The sequence below is a fragment of the Haliotis rufescens genome, unplaced genomic scaffold (assembly GCF_023055435.1).
Source record: "Haliotis rufescens isolate VD_foot unplaced genomic scaffold, xgHalRufe1.0.p SCAF_31, whole genome shotgun sequence".
Lineage (NCBI taxonomy): Eukaryota > Metazoa > Mollusca > Gastropoda > Lepetellida > Haliotidae > Haliotis > Haliotis rufescens.
Genome location: NW_025964013.1, coordinates 3325723 through 3347462, shown reverse-complemented (window position 1 = coordinate 3347462; position 21740 = coordinate 3325723). Strand labels below are relative to the sequence as shown.

At 43.8% G+C, this 21740-nt stretch overlaps 2 protein-coding genes across 15 annotated transcripts; one reads left to right on the top strand and one right to left on the bottom strand.

Annotated features, from left to right (window-relative positions):
* Positions 1–1810: 1810 nt before the first annotated feature.
* On the bottom strand, positions 1811–10036 carry LOC124136748. Of its 10 annotated transcripts, none has more exons than XR_006861410.2 (5): positions 9718–10036; positions 9526–9636; positions 6890–7149; positions 6135–6183; positions 1811–2506 (listed from the first exon to the last, which is right to left on the bottom strand). XR_006861410.2 is itself a non-coding variant. In XM_046502753.2 (4 exons), the coding sequence occupies exons 2-4, from the start codon at positions 7067–7069 to the stop codon at positions 2358–2360; spliced, it is 378 nt and encodes a 125-aa protein (XP_046358709.2). In that variant the 5' UTR covers positions 7070–7149; positions 9718–10010; the 3' UTR covers positions 1811–2357. The 10 variants fall into 10 exon arrangements, 6 of the variants coding, with proteins under 6 accessions (XP_046358709.2, XP_046358711.2, XP_046358710.2 ...); XR_006861411.2 differs by having other exon boundaries at positions 9530–9636; positions 9718–10035; XR_006861412.2 differs by having other exon boundaries at positions 6890–7086; positions 9718–10034.
* On the top strand, positions 8154–21735 carry LOC124136746. 5 transcript variants are annotated; one of them, XM_046502748.2, is made up of 4 exons: positions 8154–8448; positions 16006–16130; positions 18015–18084; positions 20341–21735. In XM_046502748.2, exons 1-4 carry the CDS (start codon positions 8307–8309, stop codon positions 20526–20528), a joined length of 525 nt encoding a protein of 174 aa, XP_046358704.2. In that variant the 5' UTR covers positions 8154–8306; the 3' UTR covers positions 20529–21735. The 5 variants fall into 5 exon arrangements, with proteins under 5 accessions (XP_046358704.2, XP_046358708.2, XP_046358707.2 ...); XM_046502752.2 differs by lacking the exon at positions 8154–8448 and adding an exon at positions 10064–10163; XM_046502751.2 differs by lacking the exon at positions 8154–8448 and adding an exon at positions 11518–11615.
* Positions 21736–21740: the final 5 nt, after the last annotated feature.

Sequence of the window (21740 nt, the reverse complement as noted above, 5' to 3'; positions counted from 1 at the left end):
CAGATGTCAAAATGTTACTGAAAATACGACAAGGCAAATAATACTACAATCAGTCGTTTAACTTGTATAAGGAAACTTGTAGTTATGATGGCGTAGCCTTTCGGAAAGACCTGGTGTCATCACTGATTTATGTAATTCAATCATATTATTTTCACCGCTATTTTGTATTTGATCGCTTCCTCAAGATACTAAATACATTAAGTCGTGTCCTCCAAATATTGATGCAAGGTTCCAATATATTAATGGATGGTCAAAGTCTCTAAACCCGTGAGCACAATGTCACAATCCTTAACCATTAAGTATTTCCTCCCAACATTAAAACACAGGACCACCTTCATGGTCTAGTGGTAGAGCGTCCGCCCGTAGAGACGATAAAAAATGGTGCTTGTTGTTACCCTGTCTGGCGCTCGGCATTAAGGGGCTTAAACATGGACTGGTCGGCTCGGAGTCAGTATACCGGTCTGAGTGGGGTCTTCATGCATGTCGCGATATAAGTTAAATAATCCTGAACGTGATCTTTAAAGCTCAGCATCAACGTATCAAGTTATGTTTTAAAACACGCATTGTCCATCACTATGTCCTGGGGCAATGGTTTCGCCCGGAGAGCGGAAGGTCCGGGGTTCGATCCCCGGCCGCGTCATACCAAAAGACGTTAAAAGATAATACTTGTTGTTACCCTGTCTGGCGCTCGGCATTACAGGGATAAAACAAGGACTGGTCGGTTCGGAGTCAGTATACTGTGTCTGATTGGGATATTCATGTTAAATTGCGGCACGGTATCTCACTATAAAATTGGCATCAGTCCGGACTAGCACAAACAGACACAAACACACCTCAAAATGAAAACATGATAAAAGTATGAGATTCAACTGCTATAGAATAATGAAGGGCATCTAAATTTTCTAACAATAAGCTACTGAATATAAAGACCGAGCTGTGCCGATCACCGGACAGCGGACGGTCATCAGAACCCACACGAGCTTGGTTCAACGACCCGGTGACACACACAAACGCAGAGGCTGTCAAATGGGAAGTATTTACAATCTAAGGGAAATAACTCTTGTTCACTTCGCTCAGCAGTGGGAATGAAACTTGTGCCACAGGCAACTTTTACTGCCATCTGTTCTCATGTATGCTGAACTCGTTATTGATACTTAGACGCCAGGACCCGTTCCCTAAAACGACCTTAGCGCTACGACTGTCGTAATGGAAAGCTACAGTATGGGAGTTACGGTCGTCTCAGCGCTAAATGGCGTTGTGGAATAGTGTCCAGGACGTTTATATCTGAAAGCAGCGACCTAATGTCTAGAGACTGAGAGCTATTTTCCGGCGACCGCGACATAATATACGGAGGCTGTTTCTATATTTAGATCGAACAGGTTTCGAACAATCCCTCATGAATAGAAGAGAATTAATCTGTTTCAGAAGTCACTGCAAAGTATTGTGTTTCTGTATAATAATTTAATGACAGAATTAATAACGACAGTATGAAGTGCAGTAACTATCGTTGCAAAGAGTTGCGTCCCTTAGACGTGTTTGCGATACCCGTGGGTGCGACTCTGAGATTCGTCCTGATGACTGTTCCTGTGTGCTGGATCACATCCGGGCAGCTGGTTCTGAACTTTGTTAGATTTGGGGCGTAAGCGAGGAGACCATGAAATACCGTTCAACGTGGCGCTGAACCAAACTCACTCAACAGAGAGGAGGTTGCAGCTTTTCTCGTCGTATTACATGCAGCCATTGCATTTACTGAGTCTACAAATATTACACTGTCTCCTATATTACCTTCAAACAAACAAGGACTTCAACCTTAATTAACAATCGTTTATTGCACTTCAGAAATTCAACAGATATACACATTCAAACATCCATAGGTTTAAGTCATTATCACATTAAAACCTTCTGATGACCATGTTAAGGTGGTGACGTGTGACAGTGTTATGTCACGTGCACATCGTAATCTCCACACTAACCTGGTCCGGTGACTAAACAAGGTCACCGAGATTGAACCATGTTCGCTCTATAAGTGTTGTATAATAAATCAACAGTCTCAGTTCCATCAGGACACTTACTCTCTGGCAAAGACAGCAACATATGTATAAATTACATATTTCAGATTCTAGCAGTACACATGTGTCTTTGAACATATCTTGGCACACATATAACACATTCACATCAATAAATTGCTCGTTTACTCGATTATTAATAATTTAATATTACAACAACATTTTTGCACCAACTAAAACATTATATAGGAGAAGTGTGTGCACCCATTTGCAACGCACATACGGCATATATCATCAGTCCCTGATTTGGTCCGCTTCTCTGTATGATGGTGTGACCTCGGTTTACTCGGGTCATATCCGGGTGAAGGTCACCGTGTGTTTTCGCTTGAAGTCACAACTGCAGCATCTATTCATAACGACTGAGAGTTTCACAAGACCCACGAAGACAAGTATACAGGCAGCAACGATTGTCAACCTCAGCACTACTGTTTTGGCCAGATCTGGAAAGGAATTATGATACAAGCTACTTGTCAAACTACTTTCAGAAATGTAAAGTTCAACGGTTAAATATCCCGAAAGGAGTGCCTGTGCAAAAAAGATGGTTGTGCTCGTCAGGCCACATTTACTGCTTGTACACGTCAGGCCACATTTACTGCTTGTACACGTCAGGCCACATTTACTGCTTGTGCACGTCAGGCCACATTTACTGTTTGTGCACGTCAGGTCACATTTACTGCTTGTGCACGTCAGGCCACATTTACTGCTTGTGCACGTCAGGCCACATTTACTGCTTGTACACGTCAGGTCACATTTACTGCTTGTGCACGTCAGGCCACATTTACTGCTTGTACACGTCAGGCCACATTTACTGCTTGTACACGTCAGGTCACATTTACTGCTTGTACACGTCAGGCCACATTTACTGCTTGTACACGTCAGGCCACATTTACTGCTTGTACACGTCAGGCCACATTTACTGCTTGTGCACGTCAGGCCACATTTACTGTTTGTGCACGTCAGGCCACATTTACTGCTTGTACACGTCAGGTCACATTTACTGCTTGTACACGTCAGGCCACATTTACTGCTTGTACACGTCAGGCCACATTTACTGCTTGTACACGTCAGGCCACATTTACTGCTTGTGCACGTCAGGCCACATTTACTGCTTGTACACGTCAGGCCACATTTACTGCTTGTACACGTCAGGTCACATTTACTGCTTGTGCACGTCAGGCCACATTTACTGCTTGTGCACGTCAGGCCACATTTACTGCTTGTACACGTCAGGCCACATTTACTGCTTGTACACGTCAGGCCACATTTACTGCTTGAACACGTCAGGCCACATTTACTGCTTGTACACGTCAGGCCACATTTACTGCTTGTGCACGTCAGGCCACATTTACTGCTTGTACACGTCAGGCCACATTTACTGCTTGTACACGTCAGGCCACATTTACTGCTTGTACACGTCAGGCCACATTTACTGCTTGTGCACGTCAGGCCACATTTACTGCTTGTACACGTCAGGCCACATTTACTGCTTGTACACGTCAGGCCACATTTACTGCTTGTACACGTCAGGCCACATTTACTGCTTGTACACGTCAGGCCACATTTACTATTTGTGCTCGTCAGGCCACATTTACTGCTTGTGCACGTGAGGCATTATTTACTGCTTGTACACGTCAGGTCACATTTACTATTTGTGCTCGTCAGGCCACATTTACTATTTGTGCTCGTCAGGCCACATTTACTATTTGTGCTCGTCAGGCCACATTTACTATTTGTGCTCGTCAGGCCACATTTACTATTTGTGCTCGTCAGGCCACATTTACTATTTGTGCTCGTCAGGCCACATTTACTATTTGTGCTCGTCAGGCCACATTTACTATTTGTGCTCGTCAGGCCACATTTACTGCTTGTGCACGTAAGGCATTATTTACTGCTTGTACACGTCAGGTCACATTTACTATTTGTGCTCGTCAGGCCACATTTACTATTTGTGCTCGTCAGGCCACATTTACTATTTGTGCTCGTCAGGCCATATTTACTATTTGTGCTCGTCAGGCCACATTTACTATTTGTGCTCGTCAGGCCACATTTACTATTTGTGCTCGTCAGGCCACATTTACTGCTTGTGCACGTAAGGCATTATTTACTGCTTGTACACGTCAGGTCACATTTACTATTTGTGCTCGTCAGGCCACATTTACTATTTGTGCTCGTCAGGCCACATTTACTATTTGTGCACGTCAGGCCACATTTACTGCTTGTGCACGTAAGGCATTATTTACTGCTTGTACACGTCAGGTCACATTTACTATTTGTGCTCGTCAGGCCACATTTACTATTTGTGCTCGTCAGGCCACATTTACTATTTGTGCTCGTCAGGCCACATTTACTATTTGTGCACGTCAGGCCACATTTACTATTTGTGCTCGTCAGGCCACATTTACTGCTTGTGCTCGTCAGGCCACATTTACTATTTGTGCACGTCAGGCCACATTTACTATTTGTGCTCGTCAGGTCACATTTACTATTTGTGCTCGTCAGGCCACATTTACTATTTGTGCACGTCAGGTCACATTTACTGCTTGTGCACGTCAGGCCACATTTACTGCTTGTACACGTCAGGCCACATTTACTGCTTGTACACGTCAGGTCACATTTACTGCTTGTACACGTCAGGCCACATTTACTGCTTGTACACGTCAGGCCACATTTACTGCTTGTGCACGTCAGGCCACATTTACTGCTTGTACACGTCAGGTCACATTTACTGCTTGTACACGTCAGGCCACATTTACTGCTTGTACACGTCAGGCCACATTTACTGCTTGTACACGTCAGGCCACATTTACTATTTGTACACGTCAGGCCACATTTACTATTTGTACACGTCAGGCCACATTTACTATTTGTACACGTCAGGCCACATTTACTATTTGTACACGTCAGGCCACATTTACTATTTGTACACGTCAGGCCACATTTACTGCTTGTGCACGTAAGGCATTATTTACTGCTTGTACACGTCAGGTCACATTTACTATTTGTGCTCGTCAGGCCACATTTACTGCTTGTGCTCGTCAGGCCACATTTACTATTTGTGCTCGTCAGGCCACATTTACTATTTGTGCTCGTCAGGCCACATTTACTATTTGTGCTCGTCAGGCCACATTTACTATTTGTGCTCGTCAGGCCACATTTACTGCTTGTGCACGTAAGGCATTATTTACTGCTTGTACACGTCAGGTCACATTTACTGCTTGTGCACGTCAGGCCCCATTTACTATTTGTGCTCGTCAGGCCACATTTACTATTTGTGCTCGTCAGGCCACATTTACTATTTGTGCTCGTCAGGTCACATTTACTGCTTGTACACGTCAGGCCACATTTACTGCTTGTACACGTCAGGCCACATTTACTGCTTGTGCTCGTCAGGCCACATTTACTGCTTGTGCTCGTCAGGCCACATTGACTGTTTGTGCACGTTAGGCCACATTTACTGTTTGTGCACGTCAGGCCACATTTACTGCTTGTACACGTCAGGCCACATTTACTGTTTGTACACGTCAGGCCGCATTTACTGCTTGTACACGTCAGGCCACATTTACTGCATGTACAAGTCAGGCCACATTTACTGAAACTACTGCTTGTACACACTGTCCACATTTACTGCTGTACACATCAGACCACATTTCCTGCTGAAAGACGTCAGACCACATTTCCTGTTTATACACGTCAGGCCACAGATACAGATACAGTTGGCACATGTATTATATAACCGCGCGTTCACGGCAGTTCACATCAAACCTGCGCATGCCTCTGGTCTCATTACCGGGATTATACTTTAGATACAATTCAACCTTCGTACACGTAAGATCCAGTAAACTATCTAATATCATGTATTGGCAGTACCGTTCAGGATACAATTGTTGGGTTATATCGCCACCTGTATCAAGTGCACATGTATCGATCGGGTCTACCTAGAATACAACTTTTAAGTCACGGATGTACAGTTCACGTACAGTTCACATGTACGTGCAGCTTGAGTACACTTCGTGCATCATGTACCGGGTATAGACTGAACCACGTACAGTGTCACAGGTCTGCACATACCTGCTTTATTTAGAGAGCAGCTGCCTCCTTCAGAACAGGATGTATCACCCTGCAAGAAAATGAGTTTTGTTAAATCAATCAAGATCACCTCTCTGATCCGGTGAAGAATAGGTCTTCATCCACCAATGCTTGACGTAGAAGGCGACTATATTTGGCGTAGGAGGCGACTAACGGGATCGGATGGTCAGACTCGCAGACTTGGTTGATGCATGTCATCATATCCCAATAACGTGGATCGATGCTCAACATGACGTCAGTCACTGGATTGTCTGGTCCAGACTCGATTCTTTACAGACCGCCGTCATATGGCTGAAATATTGCTGAGAGCGGCGTTAAAAATCTCTCCATCAACCAACCATCCAATCAATCATTCAACCTGTGTTGGACGCAAATAATGACGGGTGGTCCAGTCGTCTAAGGCGAGGCGCCGCGATTCGCTGTGCAGAGTTGCGTCCCTTGGGCACGCCAGAAACCTATGATTGTGGGTTCGAATCACGGTTCGCCCCGATTATGTTTCTAGGTTTGTCCCATACGCATGCTCGTGGGTTTCACCGAAGTGGTAAACGTCTGAGACCTGCATCACTTCGGGCTTTCCTCCCACATTAAGCTGACACGCCGCGATATAACTGGAATACTGTTAAAAGCGGCGTTAAACCCAACTCACTCACTCACTACTATTTATGGTTGACTGTATCTATAACCCATTGTTATATGCAAATTGCACTTTTAAAAGAATTGAACCGTTAAATGCTTACCATTGTCGTATTGTCGTTAGCCATGAGTGTGGAATGTTCTGTAGAGATCGGTGCTGTGGTTGTTGAGGGGGATGTGGTAATGTGTCTCAGAGGCAGGACCGGTGACGCCACACATACTGCCGTCACCAGAACGATCGATACTATATAGTTACACAGCCGGACACGTTGTACTGCCAACATGGCTGATCAGGGCCCTCCTGTAACACAATGATCGGACACCTCAGATATGAGGGGAACTCCCGAGTCACATGGTCCAGCACCTGAAACAACCCGTTCATCTCTCAACATGAAGCTTCAACTATCAATGTAAAATGCCACCATTGCGGCCCCACAACACGTGACGTGGCCAATTGCAAAACGGTAACATTGTGACGTCATAACATAGATATTAAGTCTCTGTACCCGCTGTGTGTGTATATGAGTGTGGTGTGAAGTGTGTGTTTGTACGCGTGACTGAGTGTATGGCTGTGTTATGTAAGTGTATGGATGTCCGTGTGACTCAGTGAGTGAGTGAGTGAGCATGAATGAGTGTGTGTGCGTGCGTGCGTGCGTGCGTGCGTGCGTGCGTGCGTGCGTGCGTGCGTGTGTGTGTGTGTGTGTGTGTAAATATCTATCGTTTGGTTTTGTTTGATCGTTGTTCAACACCGCAATATTCCAGCTATATGACGGCGGTCTGTAAATAATCGAGTCTGGACCACACAATCCGGTGATTGATATCATGTTCATCGATTTACGATGCCATGCATCAACCAAGTCAGCGAGGCTGACCACCCGATCGCGTTAGTCGCCTCTTACGACAAGCATAGTCGCTTGTATGAGTGTGTGTGTATGTGTGTGAATGTGTGTAAAAGTGAGTGCGTGAGTGAGTTAAAAAGTGAGTGAGTGTGTTCCGGGCACTAGCCAAAGAGATCACACATAACACATCATCTGCAAGCACAAATATAGTTCAAGAACACGTGTATGTATAATGAGGGATAAGCTAATATACGAACAGGTCATGCCTCATTCGCCAAAGTGAGAGGTCGGCCAGAAACAATGGGTTCTGTATTCTGTGAGATATCGCCGATTGAGGAAACTGCCGTATGGTAATTGTAAACCGCGTATACGTCCACCTCGATAAACAGATGTAGGTGAAGTATCTTAATAGGCCAAGTTAAGCCCTTATCTTCACTATGGTATAATCTCTACCCTGCTTGTTGCGAAATCAAGGCTTCACAGGACGTGCGTCGTTTCAAGGAAGGTTACATTTACCGATTAGACACTCATTGTACACTGACAACAGGGAGGGTTTGGAAAACATTCGACGACACAGTAGATTTCCCTGACCAATACGATTAGACGGATAGATACTCGCGGATGCAGGAGCCGAATAAACAAAGACGTTATACTATAAATTGACAAACGGCTTACCTACCCCATGACAAAGCACAGAAAATTCAAAGAAATTTCAAGAACGCACTCTCCGTCATACTTAACGTCGCCAGCACCAAACAAGCATGGGCATGGCTATTGCCGGACATACATTATAGATGTGATTACAGTACACCCGTGCACAGCAGGTAAATATAAACTGCTTATAATGCATAGTCACCAACACCTAATTTACGAAATAAAAGACTCGTGGTCGTAGTTTATCGTACAATAACACACTGCAGGGAGAATAAACTATCAGGGGGGCAGCCCCGTGTGGTTTATTATCCCTGCAGTGTTTTATTGTACGATGAACAACGACCACGAGTCGTGTTCTTCTTATATGAGATATCAACATTATGTACAGCCTCTTTAAGGATGACGATACGATGTACAAGCTTTAACAATATTTACCCGTATTGTAATAATGAAAACTCCCTCAATAGACTCCGACCTCGGCAATGTCGGACTAGTCCATTCTATGCACAGGTGGGTATTTGCTACATATTCTCAAAATCCTCACGTCAATTACCTGTACCTATTCTCCCAATACCGATTGTCACATTTCTAACGCTTTAGGATGCGATCGTTCAGCCATTGCGTTTATCTGCATTGCCCATCCACATCTACAGGGAACAACTCAATAGACACATCCCTCTCAAAAATAACGTCGTTTAATATACGACGTCATCAAGTTGCGAGCACATGTTCGAATCTCAAGAAATTACGTCAGGATAGAGCAATGTTTTTACCATGAAATAAATCACACGTTCTTCATTGTTCTTTGCGATTTATCGCGTAGCAATCTTATATCTCACGATAAAACATTTATCGTGAAATGTCGAACAGCTATCATATGTATGTGCGCAGATATTGTGAGATACAGGCAATGCATGGCTACACCGTCCAACATTCGTTAATGGCAGCTTCTATATTCCAAATTCTGGAATTATATACGAATACATTTTTATACGATTTCGTATATCAAACTAGGCCATACAATGGCGCGCATATGAATTACAATGTTGACGTTATACATGCACCTTATGCCTATTGCAAACTGCTGCAATCGTTAGTGCTCGAAATCCCTTCCTCTCCGTGACCTTGAAGACTACCCTTGATACATGATAATCACACTCGAGAAGCTCGCTTTTCATCTCCAGGTTCAAACATCCTATTAAAAAGACAACACATTGTAAACCCAGAATTTAACAAGCACTACTTACCTACCTATATTTCCACCTACGCAAACACAATTCAATGACGGTACATGACTGGCTCTGTGTCCTACTTGAGTTGACTGATCCGGAATTCGGCGTGCCCTCGTAAAAGGTTTACTAACAACAGAAATATTGGTGCGATAAGAATGCTCCAGCTTACTCCAGGGCCATATAGTCTGTACAGATACAACAACTCACCTGTGCTTGTGGTGGGAGCCGTTGTGAAGTGGGTCCCCATGAATAACATGTCGCCAAGTGACAACAGTTGGTAGGCTGCTTCACTCATGTTTAACACATGCAAGGACGTATTAATAGATCGTGGAAAACCCCTTGTAAACACTGACTTATTGATCGGCGTGTCCGACTTGTCTCGTTCATCGTGCAGCCCCGTCCATCACAAAGGTCAATGATGGATTCAGTTTATTGTTCCAAAGCAACTGGTTGGCATACACGCCAGTATAACCAGATATACGTTTTGGAAATAAACAATGGCCAAGCGGTCATGCAACACTGCAAACGTCCATCAGTGTTATGTGTTTAGTAATTCAGTGACATGACGTGGAAGTGTGTTCTTAAAATAGCTAAACCGCATTGTTTATTTCCATGAACAGCTAAGTTGTCTGGAGTTGTGTGACGTACGGCAAGTAAGGATGCATGTTTTTTTAATCTTTTTCCACCTTTGACATTGCGTCGAATATTTAATTTGAATTAGTATATATTATGATAAGACATATGGAGCGTCCAACATAATGGCCAGATGTTGAAGATTAGATGAAATCATGGCAGGACATGCATTTATGTAGATCAGATGGAAACACATTGTATGGCGTACGTAGACAAGGTTATGGCTTTTGTGGAACTCATGGATTAGTCGTCGACTCACACCTGAGACGGATGGTGATGGTGATGGTGGTGACGGTGGTGGTGATGGTGGTGATGGTGATGGTGGGGGTGATGGTGATGGTGATGGTGATGGTGATGGTGGTGGTGTAGTTTAAGGGCGACGTTAACCAACAGGAGCCCTATTTGCCCCATTGACTTTACTTTATAAGACCCACAAAGTATCATATTGCAACAAAAACAACACGAAATCGTTTTACATTACATAAAGGTGACGCCAGCTTAGCTAACACTCATATCGATACAGACAGACAGGCAGACAGACAGACATGCAGATATTTTATTTTCGTCTCAACGCTGTACATCATAAACAAACATGCATAAAATAGACGTTTATACATAAAAATAATAATACAGCGCCACTTATTTATGAGATACGATTCTCAAAACTGGATGATAAATACAGATAAAAATGTTTTACCCATGTAGCAATAGCTTTCTGCGTTGAAAAAGTAAAAAGCAGGTTTTGGCAATGACATATACCTCATGTTTAAAAAGGACTCATTGTGTGACAGGTTTAAAACGTTTGACATTTTAGCCGTTATACCCGTAAATAATGTAGATCTTAGATCATCGTATTGATATTGTAGATGATCTAAACAATTAAAGCACACTCTATCTTCAACCTTTACGTTAATATGGATACACGCATACACTGCGCATCACAAAAAGTGATGGGAAAAAGAAAAGGAAAGATAAGCCTTGCATCATGATATGGATTAAAACCTTAGCCAGACACTTTCATTTCTGAAACATGAAATACTCGTTCAATAAAACAGCAGTTGATCATTACGGTAGAATGTTAAAATGATTTAAAATGATAGCACTTAATATGTTCAAGCCATTTGAGAGCCTATCTAAATTACATCATATTTTCCAGACGACGAAACTACAATTCAAAACTGCCCGTTGCACGGAGACATACATGACACAGGGGCCCAAAACTGTAGCTATGAAAAAGTATCCCGAACTTCAAGCACAGCACTTGTGTGGTGTTATCTTATGTTATTATGCCTGAGCATTTATTTAGGTAGAGTCCACACTTTCAGGCGTCTCCAAATTGCAATGGTTACACATAGACGAGACCGCATGCTGGCATTTCGCCCTGTGTCCAAATCTTCCACGACAAGGCGTGACGAGTTATCTACCCTGTCCATACCGTGCACGCGACCTGATGTCGAAACAGCAAACCTCGTGTATGTATCCGTTTCTAATCTTCATCTATTTTGTACTCATCTTTAGAGCTGTTTGAGAATGTAAAGATGATGATCGATCAGTCCACAGAGCTAAATATAGGACCACGTGCACGCGCCTTGATATATACAATCGTAACATCACTTGTGCAGCACCACTGCAATGTTTGACCGACAGATCATGTCCAGTGAGTTCCGCCTGGTATATGCTGATGATTTACTTTTTAAATTAATTTATATTGATATATTTACACTGTAACAGATTGTGTTTTTAAATACAAAAAGGCACGATTCTGTCGCGTGCGCCGTGAGATCGATATCTGTGATGATTGTGGATCACTGATGGGCTTAACTCGTGTTGTGTAGTGACAAATGTGATCAGATTACACTCCCGTGTATGTGTCCGGCTTTCACAAGTATTACTGATAGTTAGGGCGGCTCAGCATTGATAACTAAATTATCTCCTGTTTATATTAGCATCTGTTACCGGAAGATGTAATCACTGGAATCTATCACAACTGCGTATTTTGTTATTCTGCCCGTCCACCTTTTCAATAACATCTGCACTTCACTCTGTGTTTGTGTGTGTGTTTGTGTTCATGTGTGTGTGTGTTCATGTGTGTGTGTGTGTTCATGTGTGCGTGTGTGTGTTTGTGTGTTCATGTGTTTGTGTGTTCATGTGTGTGTGTTCATTCATGTGAGTGTGTGTGTGTTCGTGTGTGTGTGTTCGTGTGTGTGTGTGTGCGTCTGTGTGTGTGAAAATGCTCGTGTGTGCGCGCGAAGTGTGTGTGTGTCATAGTGTGCGTGTGTTCGGGTTGGTGGTGCGGAGTGTGTGTCTTAGTGTGTGCGCGTGTGTGTTGGTGGGACATTGTCTCTGCGTGTATGTGCGTTTGCGCGTGTGTGCGCGCGCGTTCGTGTGTCGGAGTTGGCGGGGCGAAGTGTGTCTCTGTGTGTGAATATGCCCGTGTGTGGGTTGGTTTAGCGAAGTGCGTGTGTCAGTGTGTGCGTGTGTGGGTTGGTGGGGCGGAGTGTATGTGTGCGTGCGCGCGTGTGGGTTGCTGGGACGAAGTGTGTGTGTCAGCGTATGCACGTGTGTTTGTTGGTGGGGCGTTGTGTGTGAGTGTGCGCGGATGCGTTTGCGCGTGTGTGCGCGCGTGCGTTCGTGTGGGAATTGGCGGGGCGAAGTGTGTGTGTGTGTCTGTGTGTCAGTGCGTGTGTGTGTGAATATGCCAGTGTGTGGGTTGGTTTAGTGTGTGTGTCAGTGTGTTGTGTGGGGCGTTGTGTGTGTTCGTGCGTGTGCGCTTGTTTGCGAAGTGTGTGTGTATGTGTGTGTGTGTCTGTGTGTGTGTGTCTGTTGGTGGGGCGGAGTGAGTGTGTGTCAGTTTTTAGTGGGTGTGCGTGTTTGTTGGTTGGCGGGGCAAGTGTATGTGTGTGTCAGTGTGTGTGTGTGTCAGTGTGTGTGTGCTTGTGTGGGTTGGTGGGGCAGCGTGTGTGTATGTGAGTGGGTTGGTAGGGGCGAAGTGTGTGTGTATGTGTGTCAGTGTGTGCACGTGTGAGTTTGTGTGCAGGAGTAGGGGAGGTGAAGTGAGTGTGTGTCTGTGTGTGTGTGTGCTTGTGTGGGTTGGTGGGGCAGCGCGTGTGTATGTGAGTGGGTTTGTGGGTTGGTGGGGGCGAATTGTGTGTGTGTGTGTGTGTGTGTGTGTGTGTACGTGTGTGTACGTGTGTGTGTACGTGTGTACGTGTGAGTTTGTGTGCAGGGGTAGGGGAGGTGAAGTGTGTGTGTGTCTCAATGTGTGTGAGCATACGTATGTTTGTCTGGCATACAAGGTATGTGTTTATGAAACTGTTCATGCAGAGTGCCTGCCCTTCACCTCGATGTCATAACATTATTTTACAAATGATGACCCTCGAGCGGATCTGTTACATTCCGTGAAGTACTGTCATGTGAGATGTGAGCGTGCATGAGTCATCTCCCGAATACAAAACTTAAAATTCGATCGGCACACTTCACTGAAAAACATACTCGTGAAGATCCGGGGTAGAATAGGTCTTCAGCAACCATGCTTGCCTTAACAGGCGACTATGTTTGTCGTAAGAGCGACTAATGGGATCGGTTGATCAGGGTCGCTTTGTTGATGCATGTCATCATATTCCAATAGCGTAGATCGATGCTCATGAGATCAATCACTTGATTGTCTGGTCCAGACTCGACCGCCGTCATATAGCTGGAATATTCCTGAGTGCGACGTTCAAAAACAAACAAACAAATACGATGGGAACAGCGTTAGAATATTTGCCCCAACACTCATTCCATTGCTGGTCTCTTGGGGCGACTAAATTGTACCGGGTGTAGATCCTGTGACTTTGCTCATCTTTTGCAGATGGGACGAAGATAGTCATTTGTACAGTCTCTGGTTGTTATTCCAACACAGATATGCAGTTTCCACACAGTGACCCTGTTCCAATCATCCACTGTACTTATTCAGGACAAGGTCAGGCGAATATTGGTAAAAAACAACACATCGGGCAGAAGAAAGTTTATAAAGTGGGATCTCGGATGTATTTCTGAGCGTTTTGCCCGGCCTCTATAACATATGTCACGGTTGACCTATATACGCTATACTTACACCACAACGCCACAGCGTCCCATCAAAGGGTCATGCGATATTTGACCCAGCCTCGACGAGCGGTGATCATTGTGCGCCTGACTCACTGTCAACATGACACGCTTGTCACAGTGGTAGATAGATGGATAACACGCTGATGGCCCCACATCACGTTAGACAGGGCGAGATAAGGCAATCAGCCTTGCACAATGTGACGTAACATATCAGGTATGTGTCTTTACCGTAGTTTAATTTACCAGTAACTGTTGCCACGCAACCTAATGTTTACTTCAGTGTCAGCGGTATGTAAGGCTTTCGACAAGTTCACAGCTTACCAGGCTTTCTTGTTTACATTGGGATTTCGCAAACAGGCAGTGTACAACATACTGTATTAAATATCATACTGCCTTGCTATCATGTTCATCGCGGTGAGTGTTTATCTAGCCTAGTGGTTAAACGTTGGACGTCACGCCTCAGGCTCTGTTTCGATCCCCGACTTTAAAATGAGACATTTGCAGCTTGCACCTGGGGCTTCTGACTGTCTCTATTATAACAGTACGGCGCTGACCCGTATGTTTGGATGCCTCGCTTACCAGGGTGTGGCGTGACATGTAATGCGAGTGTTTCAAGAATGCTGTGACCCACATACACAGGATAAAGTGGTTTCTAAGCAGGACAGGTTAAATATACCTCGATGGCACATCCATCATTTTTATGACTTGGGGCTATGTGGCATCTTAAACCCAATCGTGGGTTTTTAGCATCTGTTGCCACATAATCCTTGTGGCGATCAATACCCAATGCACATGACCACACTGACATTCATGATTATTGAAGATAACGATTGCACCATACCAGTGATGAAAACAGCTTTCGATACGATTTGCAAAAACATTGGACATATTGCGTTCATTCGTTGATATTTCTAATGTCTTTGTTTGCATTGAACTAAGGTTATATTTATGAAACATATCTCACAAACCTGGCAGTGGTCTGAAATACGTTGTGCAAAATAATGTTACATATCAAATCTTATCTTCCATATGCTCATACTTAGCCATAGTGTCTTGCCATAATATGTGTAAAGATGTGATTAGAAAGGCTAGTCACAAACGATTTATTACCACAGCAACCTGATAGTTATTTAGGAGATATAATCACTTTGGTTTGAAATTTGAAATAGTTTAATCTTAGATTAGATACCTCTTATCTTAATTTGGAGTCGAAAGGTTTAGTGGAACGTTTCAAATATATGATTATGAGGTATCTAATCTACAGTTAGACTACTATGTATTTCAAAACACCGTGGGCTTATCTCTATTCTACATGTGCGCTTTGAAAACAGCGCTCTTTTAAATTACACACCGGCAAATAGACCAGCTTTATAGAACGAGCTGAATGGCGGTCACAGTTATCGACGAACGTAAGCAATATTACTCACGTTCAAGATTACATATATTCTTGGAAAATTCAAAATAATGGTTACAAAATACATAGTTTTTTTCAAAATATAATGATGCAATGACCCTTCATGTATATAATTTCATCGCAACCTGCTTAATATTTGCCCTTGCTGCCAGGCGTATTTCAAAATCATCAAAACATTGATACTAGTTTCAACAAAATCAGTTAATGTACTGACGTTTCTGATCAATCGATCACTTGTTTAGCTGGTTTCTGTACAGACCGCCGTCGCATAGCCGGAGTACTGCTGTGTGGCGTCAGGCAATAAATACTTGGCGTCAACCGACTTCTTTTTGTCCTGTAATCTGATCCCTACTTTGCAGAGATGGCTTTCAGCGTTTCCACGGATCTGGTCCAAGCATTCGTCATCCTCGTGTTCATTGATGCATTGCGTACCGGCATCGTCTACGGTGATTATGCGGACATGGAGGGGCACAATACCACACAGGTACATTTAACATGGCAGTTTCCCATCCCTGGTCTTCATATAGGCTTAGACCCGTGAAGATCCGGGGTAGAATAGGTATTCAGCAACCCATGCTTGCCTAAAAGGTGACTATGCTTGTCGTAAGAGGCGACTAACGGGATCGGGTGGTCAGACTCGCTGACTTGGTTGATGCACGTCATGGTATCTTTACTGAGTGGATCGATGCTCGTGATGTCAATCACCGGATTGTTTGGATTGTCCAGACTTGTTTATTTACACACTGAACAGGTGGGAACAGCTGGAACCTGCTCCCGTCAGAGGATCACACACCTTGCCAGTTACGATATTGTCAACGTTGCTTGCTCAACGTAAACGTCTCAGCCGATGTTGACCCGTCAACGTCATTCCTCTGAATGGTTGATAGGCCCTGATAGCATGCTCTGGAATACACGTCCAAGCGCAGTCAGCGCAGATGACGTGAGGAATCTCTTCGTAGATTCAAGTTGCAGAGATAGAGGTTTCTCAATGGCGGTTGTGACGCGGGGTCTACCTTTTCATGGCTTGTCTGCAGTTCTGTCAATCTGTGACGATGCATCCACTTGGCGATGGTCGTTTTCGTACAGTGCATGATTCTTGCCCCCAACTGCACCACACCAGTTGCACCCCCTCATTATCCAGCGGTCATCCCTGCCATGTTCTCGGGTATTTTATTGTTGACTGATGTTTACTGTTTGCCATGCCACCGTTCACTATTACTATTCACTAACACTATTACTCTTATGTGAACCGATATCATGTTTCAAGTGCATTGCAAGTTGTCTTCAAGAAACAATTCGGTATACTTTCTTACGATCGTCATAAAATAGCCCGTGTCTCGAGCAGACATGTATGTCTTTGTAACACTGACTGTAACCGTGCTGGCGAGTGTTCATAGTCAGGGTAGGCCAGTAGTCTTTGTAACACTGACTGTAACCATGCTGGCGAGCGTCCATGGTCAGAGACGGCCAGTAGCCTTTGTAACACTGACTGTAACTGTGCTGGCGAGTGGCCATGGTCAGGGGAGGCTAGTAGTCTTCGTAACACTGACTGTAACCATGCTGGCGAGTGCCCATGGTCAGGGGAGGCTAGTAGTCTTTGTAACACTGACTGTAACCATGCTGGCGAGTGCCCATGGTCAGGGGAGGCTAGTAGCCTTTGTAACACTGACTGTAACTGTGCTGGCGAGTGCCCATGGTCAGGGGAGGCTAGTAGTCTTTGTAACACTGACTGTAACCATGCTGGCGAGTGCCCATGGTCAGGGGAGGCTAGTAGCCTTTGTAACACTGACTGTAACCGTTCTGGCGAGTGTCCATGGTCAGAGACGGCCAGTAGTCTTTGTAACACTGACTGTAACTGTGCTGGCGAGTGCCCATGGTCAGGGAAGGCTACTAGTCTTCGAAACACTGACTGTAGCCGTGTGCGAGTGTCCATGGTCTGAGACGGCCAGTAGTCTTTGTAACACTGACTGTAACCGTTCTGGCGAGTGTCCATGGTCAGAGACGGCCAGTAGTCTTTGTAACACTGATTGTAACCCTTCTGGCCAGTGTCCATCGTACAACAGTAGGTCAATTTTCTGATGTGATCAACAAAAGCTTCGTATACCTTCCTATGTCCCGTCAGGATAGCGGGGTTAAGAAGGTAACCGGTGGTGGTCAGACTCTGTAAATTACCTGTCACCGTGTCTCGATGGTGTACATTTCTGCTGATGTTTTCAGTCACTGCTCTGCTGGTCCAAATTGTATTATGTATAGAACTTGAATGTTTCTGATTACGACGTGAAACTATATAAACTCATGCACTCACCCTCAATGAAATCTAAGCCCATAATATCCATAAAATGTGACGTAATGCCATTGTTTTTCTCAGCATCTGGATGCGTCTGTTTTGAAAGGCCCTTTCAACTTCCACCACATTGCCGACGCCGACAACCCTGGTCGTGAGTATCTTCCCCGTCTACATCTTCCAGTATCATCCAGTATGCCTCTGCCAGGAGCCCCGGGTGTTTTGCTTCTTGTGGTAGGAATGGGTGGAATACGCTGTTCCCTCGTGCCATAATGAATATAACCTACATGTATTCTTAAACAAACTACGTTTGACAAAGCTAGGTGGACATATTGCTAGAACAGTATGCTGAGCAGATTGTGTATACACTCTAAAAATAATTGTCACAATTACTTACGGTTGAAGGTCACGTCATACACACAAAAATGTAACGTCTTTGTCGATATTTAATTGAGGATAGGAATAGTGAGTGAGTATTGTTTAACGCCACCTTCAACAATATTCCAACAATATCACGACTTGGGCACACAAGAAATGGGCTACACACATTGTACCCATGGGGGGAATCCACCCCGTCCTTTGTCGTAACGAGCATATAACTTAGCCACTAGACTACCCCACCGCCTCGAGGATAGGAAAAAGATTGACGGGAGTAAGGGGGGATGGGATGGGTGTGTCAAATTTCTAAATGCAAAATTATCACATACACTCTTCAAAAAAAAGAAACGCACAGGTAGATTTTTAGTTAATTTATTGCACCTAATAAAGTCGATATATCTAATTTAATATGATCGATACAAATATGAAATGTTGGAGATCGATAGTCATATCTTGTCGTTGTACAATTACGGTGGCGGAAGTGTCAATGTGTCGGGGGCCATATCCAACACCACGAGCTATGACTTGGTTGTGGTTCAGGGACATTTGACAGCAAATCGTTACATGAGTCAAAATTCTTCAGCATCACCTTCTTCCAATCATTGACCGCCAGATGGTGCTGTTTCAACAGGACAACGTTCCATATCACACAGCTCGTGTCACGGTAGACTACCTTCATAATGCCAACATCAACGTTTTGCCGTGGCCGTCGAGATCTCAAGATCTTAACTCAATTGAACACCTCTGGGATGAACTCGATCGACGTGTACGTCAACGTCAGAACACGCCAGAGACACTCCCACAACTGGCCAACGCGTTACAAACAGAATGGCGCAAAATTCCGCAGGACAGATTCGTACACTTATCAAGTCAGTGCCGAGGAGATGCAGAGCCGTGATTGCTGTCAGGGGCGGTCAAACGAGTTCAGCGCAACCTTGTACAACGACAACATGTGACTATCGAGCTCCAAAATTTCCAATCTCATTAAAATCAGATCTAAGTTCTCGCTATCGCTAAACAAAGATCTGAGGACATCCCATTACGGGTCACGTCAGAACGACCTTTCATCCGACCAATCAAAGCGTCGCTTACCAGATCATGAAAGTGACAGTCGGAATGAGTTTTCTGATCATGCAACCTCGAACACCTTAACACGGGGTATCCCGAACGACAGTTACGGCCCGTAGGACTGATTCCTCCAAGTGTCCCTCGCTTCCGTGGGATAAAGATTTGAACGGAGGAGGCGTTGCACAGTACGTGGGAAGCACTGCCATACAATCGCAACCATATATTAATCATTCCGGAATGTTGGTTTGTTCAGTTTTAAAAATTATAATCGAGAACTATGTCAACATATTTTTCAAGCGTAGTCTGAAATGGAAGTCGCCAGGTTGAAACGAGTGCCTTAAAGCTCGAGAAAGCTGCTTTCTTATTGACTGATATCGACTTCTTGTTATTCGTTTCAGTGGTCGGTCAAAGTTCGCGAAAGAACGTTCTGACGTGACCCGTAAGGGGATGTCCTCAGATCTTTGTTTAGCGGCAGCGACAACTCAGATCTGATTTTAAGGAGATTGCAAAATTTCATTTTTGTATCTATGATATAAAATTAAATATATCGACTTTATTAGGTACAATAAATTTAGTTAAAATATACCTATGCGTTTCTTTTTTTAAGAGTGTATTATATCATTGTCTTATTATATATATGAATTTATTCAGAACTAAATGTAGATAATATTTATGACAGCATGGACTTTGTAGATTATCAATCCTCTGTCACCTCTATGACGCCATATGTACGCTAATGTTTATACAATATACGGACACTGTTACACAGAGTTAAATTTGATTTATTTTTCAAAATGTACTAAAATGAGATTCAGAAAACCTAATGGGGTCCGTCTCGTTTCCCTTTTCGCACTAGCACTATGGTTCATGCCAGATGCTTCTAAACTATTAACTACATCAGCAATTATGATAACAGTTCTTCTGTGTATAAATGCTTCCCTAATAGCATTGTCCTCATTTGTAGAAAGGTTGCTGGGAGGCATTGCGATGACAGCTGTGATGTTCCTGGGCGTGGCCTTAATGGGGGTGCTGTTCCTGGTGGTGATACCCCGCTGCAAGAAATGTCACGGCAAAGAAAGCAGCCAATACGGCCCTCTCTATAACGAGAACATAACCGCCACCATGAACTTAGTCAGTGTGAAGACTGTTTGACGTGTGCCTTATAAACATTGCACCAGAACTATGCAGAACATGCTCGCTCTTTCCAACAGGCACTTGAAACTATTCTCAGCAATACATATACAGTTCAACATTCCATGATAGTCATGTACGTGAAACTCCGTTAATGCGTTGATCGCATGAATATAGAATATATATTGATATAAAAATATAATGCCTAGGAGTGTGGATATATTTGATATTAAAAGCCCCGAGGGTGCGATGCCATTTACTATCATTTTACTACTTTTGACAGTTTCTTTCCAGTAGTAGTTTAAAAAAACAGTGATCTGCAACGCATTGTGATGCCATTTTTCACCCTAGCGATATCTACTGTGGACGTCAGTTTGGGATGATGAGAACTTTTATACCACATGCGTACATTGTACTACAGACATTGATATGGCACTCCGTGTCTTCCATGTCACCTTTGATCTACGGATTACTACTTGTATTTTAGGTTTAGTGTGCTCATCAAGTTCTATAACTACAGTAAACTACGGTTATAACGAACTCAAAGGGACTACTATTTTTAGTTCGTTATAACCGTAGTTCGTTATAAGCATATATACAGCATAACTACAGCAAATAGTCGGGACTAAAAAGTTAGTTCGTTATATCCGTCAGTTCGTTATAAGCGTGTTCGTTATAACCGGAGTTTACTGTAGTTTCATTTTACAATTAGGTCCCTGGTGAATCCGAATATTTCTAGGAATACTCAGAAGGGCGAGACGGCTGAGACTAAAATAAAGTCACAGTGACAAGGCGGTCGTATATCCCATATTTCATACAGACATATCATGATAGTAGCATTACGTTTGGAGCAGGGTGTCAGGCTATGTCAAAGCGCCACTTTCATCTTAACAACAGTCTATACTATGGTTCATGTGTACGTCATACGATTGCTTCATTCTCACAGGGCATCAGTCCCAAATAGATGATATTCGGTTGGTGCTGTAGGAGACTTATGGTGCCCGGACATCATCTGATAGTACCCGCGCAACGTGACAATACATTCACAGTACTCTTGGCATTATGAATATGACTTGATGTGTCTGACCTTGTGAGCTTTGTGACCGCGTGTTTACGTGTTGACAACTTATTATGTTAATGTTATCAATATATATTCAACATGTCGCGTATGCTTTTGTTTTTGTGATCGTATTATATGTACACGAAATAAACACAAATTGAAATGTTATCACC

Bases quoted from the DNA above. Each gene is read 5' to 3' on its own strand.
- LOC124136748 (XM_046502753.2), bottom strand. From the start codon at position 7,069: ATGTTGGCAGTACAACGTGTCCGGCTGTGTAACTATATAGTATCGATC. The intron at 6,184-6,889 runs GTAAGCATTTAA...ATTTTCTTGCAG, and splicing joins CTAACGACAATACGACAATG to GGTGATACATCCTGTTCTGA. The intron at 2,507-6,134 runs GTATGTGCAGAC...ATTCCTTTCCAG, and splicing joins CTGCTCTCTAAATAAAGCAG to ATCTGGCCAAAACAGTAGTG.
- LOC124136746 (XM_046502748.2), top strand. From the start codon at position 8,307: ATGACAAAGCACAGAAAATTCAAAGAAATTTCAAGAACGCACTCTCCG. The intron at 8,449-16,005 runs GTAAATATAAAC...CCTACTTTGCAG, and splicing joins AGTACACCCGTGCACAGCAG to AGATGGCTTTCAGCGTTTCC. The intron at 16,131-18,014 runs GTACATTTAACA...TGTTTTTCTCAG, and splicing joins AGGGGCACAATACCACACAG to CATCTGGATGCGTCTGTTTT.